General features: G+C 46.2%; 1 protein-coding gene across 2 annotated transcripts in view; it reads right to left on the reverse strand.

Moving 5' to 3' along the window:
• Positions 1-16,510, reverse strand: part of BRSK1 (BR serine/threonine kinase 1) — a 348,383-nt gene that overhangs the window by 41,883 nt on the left and 289,990 nt on the right. For both annotated transcript variants that reach the window (XM_085616379.1, XM_085616377.1), the window contains exons 10-13: positions 4,430-4,594; positions 1,853-1,950; positions 1,236-1,386; positions 272-332 (exon numbers count right to left, since the gene is read on the reverse strand). In XM_085616379.1, coding sequence (XP_085472505.1) covers positions 272-332; positions 1,236-1,386; positions 1,853-1,950; positions 4,430-4,594 — 475 coding nt within the window. The remainder of the gene's footprint in view (positions 1-271; positions 333-1,235; positions 1,387-1,852; positions 1,951-4,429; positions 4,595-16,510) is intronic.

Consider the following 16,510-nt stretch of genomic DNA (forward strand, 5'->3'; position numbering starts at 1 on the left):
GCCTATGTCTTCCTACCATGTCTTGGAATTAGTGGCAATGGGATTATGACTTCAAAATGGGTTTACAGTGGTACCGCTAGTCCTTTGTGATGCATCACAGTGTGACAACCACAACCTTGTACGTAGGATAAGGTCTTTCTGTACTTTGGGACAATGCAACACAAAATGGGTTCTTTAGGATGCCTTGACCCACCTAACTGAGCCAACATGGCCCATGTAAGTTTAAACTGTTGATGAAGCCATAGAGAAAAGCCACCTGGGAAATACTTACCCTGGGACTGCTGAGTGGGCTGGAGGACAGGCCAGTGGAGGCACCGCTGACAGACCGGGACCTGCAGGATCATGGGAGAAATAAGAGACATGCTAGAAGAAAAAGGTCCAACCTTGCAAATTCAGGAATATTGAGGAGTGCTCACTTTTGGAAGGATACTCATTGTTTGCTAGGATGAGGTATCTGTCCTGTCAGCAAGTGGTAAATCTCTAAAGTCTATTAAAAAAACAGCAGTGTCCCCCTCTGATTCAGTAGGAGACCCAATGTAGGAGAGTCTCTCTGTAGTAGTACTGATAGATGAATGTTTGAAGAACTGAGGAAACTCCCCATATCATTTTCTCCCTCATCCTGTTTTGATTAAGAATGGTCACAAATAGCATACACACAAATGAGTAATATATAGTACTATTTCAAACAGATGTATTTTGTGATTTGTAAGCCTTAATTTCCCATGATGAAGTTCTATGGTATATGAAACAATCTTGAGTTAAAGACATTGTTTAATAAGAGCCCCATATAAATAGAAAAGGCCAGGGACTTGGTCACTTGGAACTGGGTCCCATTCACTCATTCCTTGATGTCTATCTTTTACTCCTATTTGCACTTTGTGATCGGTACAGCACTTAAACCATCAGTGGCATTATCACATCAAGTAATGGCTTGTTGGTCATGCCCACTATCTCTATGTGTGACCTCAGTCCACAGTCTGTGAAAGGGACGGTATTCTTAATCGCCATTCACAACCTTTCTGTGGTCGGCTCCGTAGTAGGGGAGCCCCAAAGTGAGTTCAGTGACACTCAAAGCCTCCCAGCACTGAGAATGGGAGTGCCACTGGAGAATAAAGAGTACAGAAATTGAGTCATGAAATGCCTTGAAGAAAGAGAAAACCTGTTGTAAAATGTCCTAATATGCCCATAATCTACCCAACACCTGAAGTTTGGTGTGCAATGAACATATGGCTCACCTCTGACTATGCTGTGCCATTTCGATCGCCCTGCGAGCTGGCACAGGTGAGCCCCCGTCCGTCACACTCAGAACTTCCATGGATTTCCTCTCCGGCCGGCGCTTGCCATGGCGGTTCAGCATTGGGGAGTCAACCCGCTTTCGTGGGGGGTCTGAGGGTCAAAAATCAAAAGATCAATATACGTCATCAGAGCATAGAGAATTCTTTTGAGAGCAGCACAACTTTACGATCCTCTACAGTGTAGCCAAAATCAGAGAGAGATTTTTAATGTATGGATAATAACTGATGAAGTTTTGCAGCTCATGAAGAAAATGAAGAATAGTGATGGAAGCAAGATAGGAATTGAAAGAAGCTTTATGGAATAAACAAGCGACAGTGGAAGAAAGGAAGGAAAACAGAAGAGAAATTATTGAAAGAAGACAGGAAAGAAGTTAAGAGGAAAAAAGATAAGGAAAATGAATGACATCAGAGAAAATGTATGAAAAGAGGGAAGCAAAAATGAGGTAGAAACATACAAATAATGAAGGAGAGGAGAAGGAAGAAAAGTAGGGTAAAAAGAAGGAAAGAAAGGAACGCAAGAGATGAGTCACAAGTCCTTCCAAGATTCACAGACCTACCTATATCATTTCTTGGAGGCAGGTCTTCATCCTCACAGCTGGGGTACCTCTCTTTCCGATCAAGAAGGAGGTAATAGATCATTTTCTCTTGGTTTTCGCTGAAGGGAGAATAAGGGATAAAAAGCACAGCTCTGACAAACGGTTCAGAACCAAGCAGCCAGACTAATATTCAAGCAACCCAATTGGCACTCTGCCAGGCCTCTGCTGGCCAAACTACACTGGCTCCCAGTCGCACAGCGTGCGGCCTTTAAAATCGGTTGCCTACTCTTTAAAGCCCTGCACTGCAGGAGCCCCAAATTTCTCAGTAGCCGTATTGTGAAATACACCCCAAGTCGCAATCTACAGTCTGGCAACCGCAGGCTGCTCGCCACTCCGTCTATCAAACTCAAACGCCAAGGGGGGCTTAAATTCTCGTACCTTGCACCCTGCTTCTGGAACTCGCTGCCCCTGGACATCAGAATACAGGATAACCTTATGGGTTTCAGAAAAGCCCTTAAAACACAGCTGTTTGCACTCTCATACAACTAGCTCACCCATCGCGTCACTCTGCTACAATTAGCGCCATGAAACCCTCTGGTGTACGTGCGCTCTATAAATTTCTTATAACATAACATAACAAACGACAACAGGTTGCGCATGGATAATGCCAGCCCAGTGAGAAGGTGAATCCTTTATCGAGTAAGATGTGTTTGGAGTCAGTACCTCCTCTGCAACATTAAAGCAAGCATTTCATCCCCTTTGGAAGTGAAGTCCCAAGGCTCTGCAGGATGAGAAGTTCACTGCCCCATTGGACAAGAGAAAAACAGAAGCTTTGGGCTAGTGGAAGTGGGGTCTAATGTTGATGTAGTCTAGTAAATGAGTAATATTATAAAGGAAAATGTGTGGTCTAGTAGAGAGGTGGGGGCTAGTAGAGGAGATGTCGTCTAGTAGAGAATATACAATTTAGTACAGATGTGACCTAGTGCAGTAGCCTAGTGAAGTCTCAGGCAGATGATGTGGTCTATTAATTGTATATGTGGTCTGGTGAAGGAGAAGTGGTTAAGTGTAGGAGGTGTGATCCGGTGGAGGGGATGTGACCTAGTGGAAGACGTGTGGTCTAGAGGAGGTGCCGTGTACTAGGGAGATGGGGTCTACTGGAGAAGGTGACATTTTGTGGAAGATGTAACTCAGGTGAAGAGGTATTATTTGGAGGCTGTGTCATCTCACTGTGGCGATGTTATTAAGAATAGCATATATGATCTAATGAAGTTCTGTAAATTAGGATGCTAGATCTGCTGGAGTGTAGGTGGTCTACAGAAGGGTCTGTTGAATAGTGGTAGAGTGCAGCAGTGTGCTTTAGCGCAATAGGTATCATTTAACGGACTAGATGTTGTTGACTGGTGGAGGAGGTGATTGTCTAGCCTAATGGAGTGTATGTTAGTGGAGGTGGTATGCTTCTTACATTTAGTAGAGAAGTTTGCTCTATTGCAGAAGTTGTGCTGCAGTATCTCATGTACTGTAAGTCAAGGTGTTCTCTCATGGAGCAGAGGAACAGGTATGCTGTTGTGGTCTAGTGAAGAGAGTGTGCTTTTATGTTTCCAGTTGTTCAGGTATGCTTTTGTGGCCCAGTTGAGGAGTGATCTTGTGTGAGTGAATTGGTTCCTGGGAGGTGTGCTTGTGTAGGCCTGAATTACAAAATAAGCAAAGGGATCCAGTTTGTATTCCTGTGCAATCCGACCTGCACATGAAATGAGTTCCCTCCAGGACACGTGGTTGTGCTATGAGCTAGCTCAGATCCTGAAGATATTGTAACAGTTGAAACATTCTACATTGGCTCTAACCACTGCTCAGGATTTCTCTACAGAAAGGCACTCAACTCCCAAGGGGGTCTTCTTGTTCTGTTTCAAATGCGGTGGTGCCATGTGTACCTGCAGAGACACTGACAGAGCAGCTCTTGCTTGGGACTATATCCTACTTCTACCCATCTGTCTCTTTTGTAATATGGCATGGGTGCATGAGCAAAGGCATTCATTTGGTCAGGAGCACGGGCCAAGCTACCATGAAAATGGAGGACATCCATGTCGTACTACGCTAGCATAAACAAATGCCTGTGGAATGTGTTTTACAGAAGGGTCCACACAACGTCTGCAGTCACTTCTGTAAATTCAAAGGGATCTAGGAGCACAGAAAACGGGTTGCAAACACTCACTCTGCTCTTTGCCCTTTGATAATATGGGACAAGTTTACACCCAAGAGGTATGGTCTTATGGTCAGGAGAAGGAGATGTGTTTCTGAAGCTTAGTGGAAAACCAAGAAAACACTGCTGTATTTTTTATTCTCCCCACTGACCACGTGTGAGATCCTGTGGCACCAATTAATACTACTGGGATACATTTTCTTCAGATGCAGTTATTGGAAGGGCTTAAAACGGAACACCCCACTCTCTGTGTTAAATTCTATTTAAAAAATGCCTTGTTTAGGAGCACAACAAGTTTTGTCAAGTATTTTTAGCCCTTTTACATTCCAGTCCCTACATCCTCTGCACCCTGACCATACCACACGCGGCCCTCAAGTACTGCACCGCGAGTCGCTACTCACTCGTCATTCTGCAGCTCCAGCTTCAGCTTGCCCTTATCCCGGAAGCAGCCCAAGGAGTGCATGCTGTCCAACACATCGGGATCGAACTCACTGACCGAGTGGATCCTCCGGATGGCCACTTTCCTGGGGGTGGGCTGCTCGGGCTCCGGCTCGTTCTTTCCACCCCTGAAACCAAAGCAGCAGCATGTTGAACAAGGATGGCCCCGGCCCAAAACCCCGCCTGAACATCTACGTTATACGAAACAACCTTGAGTTAAAGACATTGTTTAATAAGAGCCCCATGCAAATAGAAAAGGCCAGGGACTTGGTCACTTGGAGCTGGGCCCCAATAAGACAGGTTATAGAATACAGCAATTGTCAAGTACAGCAAGTTAGCACATTTTCTTTCTTTTTGCAGTACACAGCATTTATAGGACTGCTACTGGCCACAAAGTGTAGTGCCACGGGAGAGAGAAAAAGTGTAATGTGGCAATTTGGGGATATATTTAACAGCAGGGTAAACACTGACGCACTCTAGGCGTGGATGTCTGCCCATGCGAATTGTCCGATGCTATTTATTATTTACATGGGTTGCCCATTCCTATTTATTATTTACATGGGTTTCCCGCCTGTTGCCCCGCTCCCTATTGCCATCCTGCCGACGGGCATTTTGCCACCTGCATCAGCTGCGTTGTTTAATTATGTAGTGCCCATTGGTGCGAAACAGCACAAAGGCAGCATAACACAACATAGCATAACGTAGTTCATGGTCCTCAGTAGGAGATGGGGGAATTTTTCTGTAGGGACACAAGCAAACAGCCAAAACCCACATATAAGAACCTAGAAATGTAAAATGGCCTTTTGGTGTATGACGTCACAATATGTCTGAAGAACGAGGCAGGGTTCATCAAACAAAGGAACATTCTAGAATGCTTATTATTGATAATTGTTAGAAATGCAGTACTAGGCAAAGAAACTGTTTTAATATTCACCAGAAGGTTCCTTCAGTAAGAGGCCCACTACCCTCTAACTGAAAGGCCTGGCATGGAGGGCGTTGTGGTTGATGTCAAAGACAGGATTGTAGGGATACCAGGAGAGGTTCAGGCTTTGCATCGAGGCCTCTAAAAAACTGTGCTAGGGAAGAGTAGGTTTCACCTACCCAGCCCTAGCAGCACCGGCCTCTCAGAGCAACCAGCCTGGTCCAGAAGACCTCAATATCAACTGAATCACCTCAAACGTTTGAAAATGGGACCCTGCTTGAATGGACAGAAGCACATCTGAACCTGGATGATGTCAAAGTGCAGTCAGCAAAACACACATGCGCACTTATTAGTGCACATAGACCGCTCCTCCCCCCTCCCATGGCCCAGCCCCAACCTCCCTACACACTGGCACAGAGCCGGCAAATGGAAAATAAAACGATGATAGAACATCGTTTTACATTTCACCTGCTGGCTTTGAGCCAGTCGGGTGACTCTCCTCCACCATTGCGGAGGAGCCGCCCCTGTCTAAATGAACAGAGAGAAAGAGAGAGAAAGAGAGGAAGAGAGAGAGAGAAAAGATAGAAAGACACACACACCTGGGCAAATATCCTACCTCTGTCATTCTAATCCATAACTGGAAGCAGGCATGGATGAGGCACTTTGGAATGCCGTCTGCACCAGTGCTTTAAATGGGCCGGTACTCACCAGTTCTGGGTACCGGCACTTCCGATTTTTTTTGCCCTCAGTACCTGCACTGCTCTGTAGCCAGGGAGAGTACCGGTACCCCGATCCACAGCACGGCAGGTGCAGGTTAGGTTTCTCCTCCAGGGCAGATTCCGCTCTGCTTCCGAGGAGCATGTAATTATGTGTAATGGGTTAATTTATTTTATTGCCATAAACGCATTTCTCGTGTGTTTTGACATGTGCTGCAACTGCTACAGAAGTCATTAGGTACGATCATATATTGCTCTTCGCCCCGCCCACTTGCTACGCCTCTATTCTAATGAGTACCTGCACTTATTTTTTCCCATTTAAAGCACTGGTCTGCACACACCTGACTCTGGGGCAGTCTGGTGTGCTGGTCCTAGGTCTGTCCCACTAAGATTGTATGGACAAGTCAGTTGTACAAGACCGAGTGAACCAGTGAACTTTCAGGGCCTTAACTAGCCTGGCAATATGTGTTTCCTTAATGTCACGCTTCAACCTACATCTAGACTACAAAAAGGATTTCAAAGTAGCGGGACACCGTTTTTACAATTGTCGGCATCTATTTAATAAACAACTGCCTTGTGGGAGCTGCAGTGTTTGCTAACTTCATATTATCACACTTGAATGAAGGACTAGATTATAATGATTGGTAAAAGAGAAGCAAGAACTGGAAAGATTGGCGCCACCTAGGAAACTCTATAACACAGTAAACTGAGTTTTCAAGAATACGTGCTACCAAGAACGAGAGAGGGCGGGCATATGACAACATCCCTGCTCTCTACATTCCAGGCTAACTAGTCACTACACATAAATATAATGAAATATCCGGTCTTCATAGGCGTGTGATTCGCAGTCACAATAAGTATTCAGATTGTCTATTGTACAGTGATTTCCTGAACCCCACATAATATCATAAGATATATAGCGGGGGCAAACAGCCCCTAGTCATCAATGCAGCCAAGATTTGCTTTAAAGGGTTTTGGATGTAGGAAGCTGGCTCTGTATATGGTATGCCCATTAGGCAGTTATACCATGCATATAGTTCAGGGGTTCCCCAAAAGTGTACAGGGCTCAATGTAAAACCCAAAGTGCTCTATTAGTGGTAGTGTGGGTGAGCAGCCTTAGGCCTAACACAGAGGGGTTCAAGACATTTATTGCACAACACTGATTAATAATGGAGACACTAGTCAAATAGGAGATACACACCAATTTTAGAAAAATATAATTTGTTTGTATTTTATCTTAAGGCCAAGATCTTCTTAATCAGGTAACTACATTTTTAAATAAAAATACATTTTTACTTGTAAAAATTGACACTTAGAATATTTTCAGAGCAGTTCAATATTATCCTATAGGGAACACAATATTTCGGTTAAACAGGTAAGTATCACAATTACGATTCCAGTCTTCAGGACCAAAAGTCAGCAAGGGGCAAGAGTGAGGTGAGTTCCAAAATTGCACCACCAGCAACACAGGGCAGCCGGATGCAGAGGTCAAAATCAGAGTTGGGCCCAATATGTTTCAATGGAGACTGGGGGTGCTCGAAGTCACACTACTTACAAGTAAGTAGATCGGTTGCAGGGGTCAAGCTTTGGCGGCTATATCAGGCACATGGAGGGGGGCACAAAGCTGCACCAAAGATTCACCACCAGCAGCACTGGTTGCAGGAGGGAGACCAACGACAGCAGAAGTAGGGAATCGTAGGAGCACCGTCGGTTCAGCTCACCAAGGCCCAGGGGCTTCGGGTGCAGGACTGACTTTTGGCGTCTGAGTCTTCTTGCCAGAGCTGGTTGCAGTCAGAGGGAGCCTCTGGATTCACACTGCAGCCACCACCGTTGAGATCAGGAGAGGTCAGCCAATGCTGGACTCGAGGTCAAGATTGTTGGGGAGACTTCAGTGCATAGGTGAGCCATTTTGACTCGGGCCGTGGGTGTTGGGTGCAGAGTGGGCAGGAGATGTAGATCTGCCTGAAGGTCCTTGGAGTAGGTTTCTTATGGACAGCACCGCTGTCCTCAGGAGATTGGAGTCTTTTTTGACGGCAGCAGTCCTCCCAGGGTTTTCAGAGGTTGCTGGCTGCGAGACAGGTTCCAGGTTCATCAAAGCTGGAGACAGGCCGGTAGGGCTGGGGCCAAAGCAGTTGTCGTCTTGAGTCTTCTCTACAGGGATTTCTTCTTTCTTCCTACGTTGTTGCAGTTCTAGTTTCTAGGTCGGGGACAGCCGATTAAATACTGAATTCAGGGGCGTTTTAGGGAAGTAGCAGTGGGCACCCTACCTGGGGTGATTACATCCTTCATTATGCCACCCTCCTGTGAGAGGGAGCACAGACCTAGTCCTGATTGGAGGGGTCTCCCCATCTTCAAGATGTGGGGGACTGAAAGTTGTGCTTCACCTCACCTCCGCCATGTAAGGGGTGCAGTTGGCAGAGATGGGCACACCTCCTATTCTCTTAAGGTTTTCCCGTCCAAAGGGGGGGTGTAAACCGGGCGCTGCCATCTGCCTCTAGCAGCAGAAGCTGGGGGGTTGCATTACAAAGGAGGCAGGCCTTTAAAGCTTCCCCTTTGGGGGAGGAGATGTGACACCTCTGCCCAGGATGTCCATTGCTTCTGGTCCCAGAGAGCCGAAGCTCTCCACCCAGGGGTCCAGAAACATGTCTGAGTGTGGCAGGCTGCCTGAAGCCAGTCGGTGCCCACACCAGGGTCGGTAGGTTTTCAGGGGGCACATCAGAGGTGCCCTCTGAGTACATGGTGTAATAAATCCCACACTGGCATTAGTGTGGATTTATTACAAAGAGTTGTTTGGTAGCAAACACTCCTGGTTTCAGTGAAGCTATCATGGTGCTGGGGAACTTGAGTTGTCAAGTTTCTAGCTTATGTACTCCTTATGGCTTCCTTGGCACTTACAATACTTAACTGACTTAACTCTGACACTGTACGCACCTTTCCCTCCTGAGGCGGAAGCCGGGAGGTCTCCTGTCTTTTCTTGTTCGTAAAACGTATTTTTAACAGTTTGGCATTTTGTTCGTGAATTTCACACCTTGATTTTATTTGGTGTGCTGTGACCCCCCAGCGCTTAGTAGCGCCTAGAAGTCACTCCTACCCCTTCCCTGCAGCTCCAGTCCCGCTCTCGGCTGAGTATTGACGCCGAGAGCGCTGGGCGTCGGGTTTGGCGGCCATCTTGGGTCGGGCTGGGTGAGTGAGGCCATCGTCAGCGCTATAAAAACGGACAGTGATGGCTCCGCGCAGCGGACGCGACCAGCGGACGCGCCGGACCTGTGCCGGAGTCGTGCCAGAGTCCTGCCCGTCTGCGCCCGTCCGCGCACGATCGGGCTCAGGCCTCGGGGACTCTGGCACACGCACCTGTTATACCTCAGCGGATCTCCTAGGACTAAATTCTGACAGGTATACCTTATCCCCGAGTGTATGTGCTACACTCAAGGAACACAACATCTTGCACATCTCTAGCTGTAAGAACCTAAGCCGCTCAACCCCTTTGAAGCTGGCGACCCTTAACACCAGGTCACTGCAGAAACACCATTTAGAGATCTTCACCCTTCTACAGGAGGAGACTATTGATATCCTGACACTCACGGAAACCTGGTTGAGTGATGCCTCTTCCCCGGATATCATCGCCGCCCTTCCCAGTGGGTATGATATGGTCTGGCATAATCGACCAGAGGGGGCCCGAGGTGGGGGTGTAGCAACGATCTTCAAAAGGCAATATATGGTAACAAAGATCCTATCTGAGACCACAAATACTGTTGACTTCCTGGGGATAAAAATTACCATGAACAATTCCTGCCTCATTATTCTAACAGTATATTGCCCACCCCAAAGTACTCCCATGTTCAATGATCTCTTTTATCCAATTATATCAGACCTATGCACACGTTATAAAAATATCCTGGTAACTGGCGACTTTAATGTCCACTGGGATAAAAGCAATCAAGATCCGTCAGCCCAGAAATTACAGACCATCATGACCGCCCTCGGACTGACACAACTTGTGGAAGTTCCAACCCACATAAAAGGCCATATTTTAGATCTTATTTGGTCTTCGACACCAAAAGCGGTCATCACAAGTATCTCACCTTGTTTTTGGTCAGACCACCATCTTATCTCATATGACTTATCGCAAGATATCTGCCAGGTCAAACTACCGTTAAAAACTAAAAAAGTGCGCCAATGGAAAAAAGTGAATTCCGAGACCCTAGCCAAAACCATGCCCAAGTACATACAGAACTTTATAATCCCCTCCGATAGTACTGATCTAGACTCAAAGTACAATATGATAACAACCATCCTTAGGCAATCAATTAATGAGTTAGCTCCTGAAAAGACACAAAAAATAAAAGGTGTAGAGAAAGGAGCCCCCTGGTTCACCGAAGGTCTACGCGAACAAAAAAGAAAGCTTCGCTATCTCGAAAGATGCTGGAGGAAATCTAAAAAGGATACCGACAGGGAATCATATCGAACATCGTTCCAAGTATATAAAAAGCTTATTACATCAGCCAAGAAGGATTACTATGAGAGGCGTATTAACAACGCTACTAATATTCAGAGAGAGACTTTCCAAATTCTGAAAGAGCTGAGTAAGAAGGAGGAAAAGGCAGATATCCTGATTGATTGTGATACCTTTCAAGGATACTTCCTTGGAAAAGTAGTGACCATCTTGTCTGATATCAAGAAGGATAATCCAGTCCCTTACATCGAACAACTGCCCCTCCCAGACTCTTTAACTCCAATTTTCACCAGCTTTCCCTACATTGACTCTACTACTCTGAGAAAACTCGTAGCATCCATCAAATCTGGTTCCCCCGCTGACCCCTGCCCGCCTGACATCCTTCGGATGGCAATACCGCTTCTAGAAGACCAGATCTTAGACCTTTTAAACACCTCACTAGCCACTGGATCATTACCATCTACCTTCAAAGAGGCATGCGTCAGACCCTTGATAAAAAAGCCTGGAGCTGATCCAACTAGCCTGAAGAACTACAGGCCAATCTCCCAGCTGCCACTTCTGTCAAAGGTACTAGAACAGCACGTACTAAAATCCTTGTCAGCCCTCCTGGAATCTCACCATCTTCTCCAGGAGCGGCAAGCTGGTTTTCGTGCCCACCACAGCACAGAACTAGTAATGCTGTCGGTACTGGACGAGCTAAGATGCATGGCTGACAGTAAAAAGCCAAGCGCACTGATATTATTAGATCTTTCAGCGGCGTTTGATACTGTCAGCCATGCACTGCTCTTGGACAGATTGGCTAGGTTTGGGATAGGAGAGCAAGCTCTTAAATGGCTAACAGCCTTCTTAACAAGAAGGACGCAGAAGATCCAGTTGGCAGACCAGGTCTCAGAGGTGGGCATGTTAGTCTGTGGGGTCCCGCAGGGGTCAGCGCTCTCGCCGCTCCTATTTAATCTTTATTTACAACCATTGATAGAGTCCCTGGCAAACATGAAGTGTAAAGTTTTCAACTATGCCGACGACACTCAGCTGTTGCTGAGTGTCGATAATACATCATCGGCACAATCAATGGCCCAAGACATCCTACGATTTGCAGTGAATTGGATGTCATCCAATTTGCTGAAAATCAATCCAGACAAAACGGAAGTCCTTGTCATTTCAACCTCTGCTTCCCCCTGGAGCGACTTGTTCTGGCCACAAGAACTAGGACCTTCTCCAAAACCATGCCCCAATGTCAAGAGTCTTGGGATGAAAATTGATCAGGAACTCTCGATGGCCAACCAAGTATCCGCTGTAGTTGGCCCCTGTACCAATCTGATCAGGCAACTACGTAAACTCGCCCCCTTGCTCTCGAGGAACATACTGCGAACCATTGTTTCAGCCACAATAGTGTCTAGAATAGACTATGGCAATGCGCTGTATCTCGGCCTTCCAAAGAACTCCATCAACCGTCTTCAGGTTATTCTGAATGACGCAGCACGTCTGATTTTTGGAGTGCCGAGGAGGACCCATGCTTCCCCTCTGCTCCGCGGGCTACATTGGTTGCCCGTGGTGCAGAGAGTGGAGTTTAAAAGCATGTGTATCTGCCACAAAGCAATCCACGGACAGGCGCCAGCTTATATAAAAGAAAGGCTCGAAATACACGAACCTAAACGCGCCTTGCGATCGTCCGGATCTTTTTTGCTGTCTCGACCACGCTTCAAGCTAACAACTAAAGGAGGCAGATCTTTTTCAGTGCAGGCTCCTATCATCTGGAATAAGGTACCGGAGGTGCTTCGTAGAGAGCCCAACCTTCTCCACTTTAGGAAGTCCTTGAAGACCTTACTCTTTAAAGACGCATTCCCGCTTCAATAGTCGGTTGCTAGACCTGATACCCATATATTCTCATTCCATCTTTGTTCTGTACTTGGTCAGTAGCGCTTTGAGACCTGTCGGTGAGTTGGCGCGATACAAAACCCAGTTACAATTACAATTACAATTACAATTAAGAATGGACTTAAGTACTGTAGGGACATATATCTACTCAAGGCAGATATGCCTCCACCTGTAGTATAGTGCACCCAGCCTTAGGGCTGTGAGACCTGCTAGAAGGGTGACTTGCCTTTACTTGCAGGCAGTGCTGGCATGCCACCCAGTCAGGGTGCATGTCGACTCTGTTGTTTTTCCTCCCACAAGGCAATGCAAGCTGCAAGGGCAGTGGCAGGGTCCTAGTGAGGGTGGTCCCAGGGGACCCTATTCAGCTCCCTGGCCCTAGGTACCCAGGGTACCACTTAATAGAGACTTACAGGGGGGCAGAAGTACCACTTGGGGATTTGTTTTAGGGAAGAAGCACTGGCACAAGGGACCCGGTTGTCGGGGACCCTGTGCACGACAATTCGAAACCACATCAAAACCAGGAAAAAAGTGGGGGACTAGCCATGTCAAAAGAGGCCTTTACTCAGAGAGACGCTTATCCAATCAGTGGAGGGTAAGGGTGTCAAAGGTCCTAATGCAACCAAGAAAAAATAGGCCATAGCTTGTAAAGGGATACTTGAACGTTGCCATACATACCTGAGCTGCAGAGAGCCCTAAACAATCCTCTGCTCTTCATCCAGTAATTCTGCTGTGCACCAGTGGAAAAATGGCCAGCAGAAATCTTGAGTCAGCAGAAATAACACCAATTAAAAAGAAAAAAAATCTAATAGTTCTTCTACCTTTGAACTTCTTATTGGAATTCCAGTGTTAGAAAAACAAATGTACCAAAACTGACAGCATATCGTGCCAGGTCGATGCCCATTTATGATTGCCTGATGCCAAAGATGATTATCGCAACATCATGCTGCTCAGTATGCCAGAGTGGTGCGGCATCAGGAGGGTGCTGCTTAAACATTGCGAGTGGCAGCAGCAAAGCTAGGGCGCTGGTTCTCACAGAAGTGAACAAAGGTGCCCACACCTCCTAAGGCATTGGAGACTCGAAGACTGGTCCTTATTCGGGAAAGGGCGATCATTTTACCACCTTCATTGTGTAAGGAGTCATCATTGTGCCACCCTTATTCTGTAAAGGGTCATCATTGTACCACCCTTGTTCTGTAAAGGGTCATCATTGTACCACCCTTGTTCTGTAAAGGGTCATCATTGTACCACCCTTGATCTGTAAAGGGTGATCATTGTACCACCCTTGTTCTGTAAAGGGTCATCATTGTACCACCCTTATGTTGTAAAGCTATTCTGTAAAGGGTCACCATTGCACCACCCTTGTTCTGTAAAGCTATTCTGTAAAGGGCCATCATTGTACCACCCTTGTTCTGTAAAGGGCGGTCATTGTACCACCCTTGTTCTGTAAAGAGTCATCATTGTACCACCCTTGTTCTGTAAAGGGCAGTCATTGTACCACCCTTGTTCTGTAAAGGGTCATCATTGTACCACCCTTGATCTGTAAAGGGCGATCATTGTACCACCCTTGTTCTGTAAAGGGTCATCATTGTACCACCCTTATGTTGTAAAGCTATTCTGTAAAGGGTCATCATTGTACCACCCTTGTTCTGTAAAGCTATTCTGTAAAGGGCCATCATTGTACCACCCTTGTTCTGTAAAGGGCGGTCATTGTACCACCCTTGTTCTGTAAAGAGTCATCATTGTACCACCCTTGTTCTGTAAAGGGCAGTCATTGTACCGCCCTTGTTCTGTAAAGGGTCATCATTGTACCACCCTTGATCTGTAAAGGGCGATCATTGTACCACCCTTGTTCTGTAAAGGGTCATCATTGTACCACCCTTATGTTGTAAAGCTATTCTGTAAAGGGTCATCATTGTACCACCCTTGTTCTGTAAAGCTATTCTGTAAAGGTTCATCATTGTACCACCCTTGTTCTGTAAAGGGCGGTCATTGTACCACCCTTGTTCTGTAAAGAGTCATCATTGTACCACCCTTGTTCTGTAAAGGGCAGTCATTGTACCACCCTTGTTCTGTAAAGGGTCATCATTGTACCACCCTTGATCTGTAAAGGGCGATCATTGTACCACCCTTGTTCTGTAAAGGGTCATCATTGTACCACCCTTATGTTGTAAAGCTATTCTGTAAAGGGTCATCATTGTACCACCCTTGTTCTGTAAAGCTATTCTGTAAAGGGTCATCATTGTACCACCCTTGTTCTGTAAAGGGCGGTCATTGTACCACCCTTGTTCTGTAAAGAGTCATCATTGTACCACCCTTGATCTGTAAAGGGCGATCATTGTACCACCCTTGTTCTGTAAAGGGTCATCATTGTACCACCCTTGATCTGTAAAGGGCGATCATTGTACCACCCTTGTTCTGTAAAGGGTCATCATTGTACCACCCTTATGTTGTAAAGCTATTCTGTAAAGGGTCATCATTGTACCACCCTTGTTCTGTAAAGCTATTCTGTAAAGAGTCATCATTGTACCACCCTTGTTCTGTAAAGGGCAGTCATTGTACCACCCTTGTTCTGTAAAGGGTCATCATTGTACCACCCTTGATCTGTAAAGGGCGATCATTGTACCACCCTTGTTCTGTAAAGGGGTCATCATTGTACCACCCTTGTTCTGTAAAGGGCAGTCATTGTACCACCCTTGTTCTGTAAAGGGTCATCTTTGTACCACCCTTATGTTGTAAAGCTATTCTGTAAAGGGTCATCATTGTACCACCCTTGTTCTGTAAAGCTATTCTGTAAAGGGTCATCATTGTACCACCCTTGTTCTGTAAAGGGCGGTCATTGTACCACCCTTGTTCTGTAAAGGGCGGTCATTGTACCACCCTTGTTCTGTAAAGAGTCATCATTGTACCACCCTTGTTCTGTAAAGGGCAGTCATTGTGCCATTGATGGCCCAAACAAAATACCATCTGCAACGAGAGTGCTGTCTGGGGGTAAAAGCGACTTCACCAGGTGACTGCTAACGGTAAGTGCACTGTCACTGCAGGAAATGAAACAGTTTAAATGGGAGCAATCACCACAAGTGACATGACAGCTGAGCTTGTTTTCACTAGTGTCAACACTATAACTAGTGAAAGCTCAGTACGGTAGAACGCAGAAAGATAATACAAGGGAAAGGTATTTGCTGCAAAGTTCCTACAATCTCCCCTTTGTTTAACTCTTTTTTTGGCATAGAGCATGTTTTACGGTGGGGTGCAGTCGGTAGAATTCACCTGCCCCAATTTTATAGGGGAGGTGCAGACTTTATCGTTTATAACCAGTGCTTAAACAGTCTGTGCACCTGGAAATTCTGATCCCAGTGCAAGCTGTCATTCCCCGGCCAAGTCATGATCCGGAGGGGAGCATCCTTTGTCCTGTTGGTGGTATTTACCACACCAGTATCTACCGCCACTTATAATTACCACCGCAGCACTGATCACCAATAGTAATGCTATGCCTCGGGAGGTAATAATGAAACACCGCCAACATTACCACTCAGCAGAGTGGTGGTAACTTTCAGCTGCTAGTGCATGTTCTTTCATCATAAAACCCCCATATTGCGTCCTTTTCTGACCAAAGTAGTTTAATTTCGCGAAAGCTTTCCTCGGCCACACAGAACACTCAGCAACGATTTCAGGAAAGGCTGCATGACTGCAAACCTCTTTTTCCGTGTGAGAAAAAAAACATGCAATTGTGCGTGCCTGTTTGAATCGGTTGTCTTAATTAGGTTGTGCTTAATAACCTTTGGAGAGTTTCTAAAAGCAGCAGTGGGCCTTCTTAAAAAATTACTTTCATCAGCAGCCCAGAAACCAACCCTGCTGCTCAAATGAGAACAATTATGCGCGATATCTCGGCTTCATTACCTCCCCTGATTACACACCAAGGCCGCGCGCAGAAGGCGCACTGGTGAATCTATAAAGCTAACCTGCCCGCCAAGGGCGTCGGGTTTTAAAAACGGTGAACTTTTAGTTTGTGCCTGCATTAAGGGTCTCTTCTCATCTCTCCAGAGTGCATCCCATTGCTGAAGTCAGGTCTTGGAGAGCC

This window comes from Triturus cristatus, chromosome 7 (assembly GCF_964204655.1).
Source record: "Triturus cristatus chromosome 7, aTriCri1.1, whole genome shotgun sequence".
In the NCBI taxonomy this organism is placed as follows: Eukaryota; Metazoa; Chordata; class Amphibia; order Caudata; family Salamandridae; genus Triturus; species Triturus cristatus.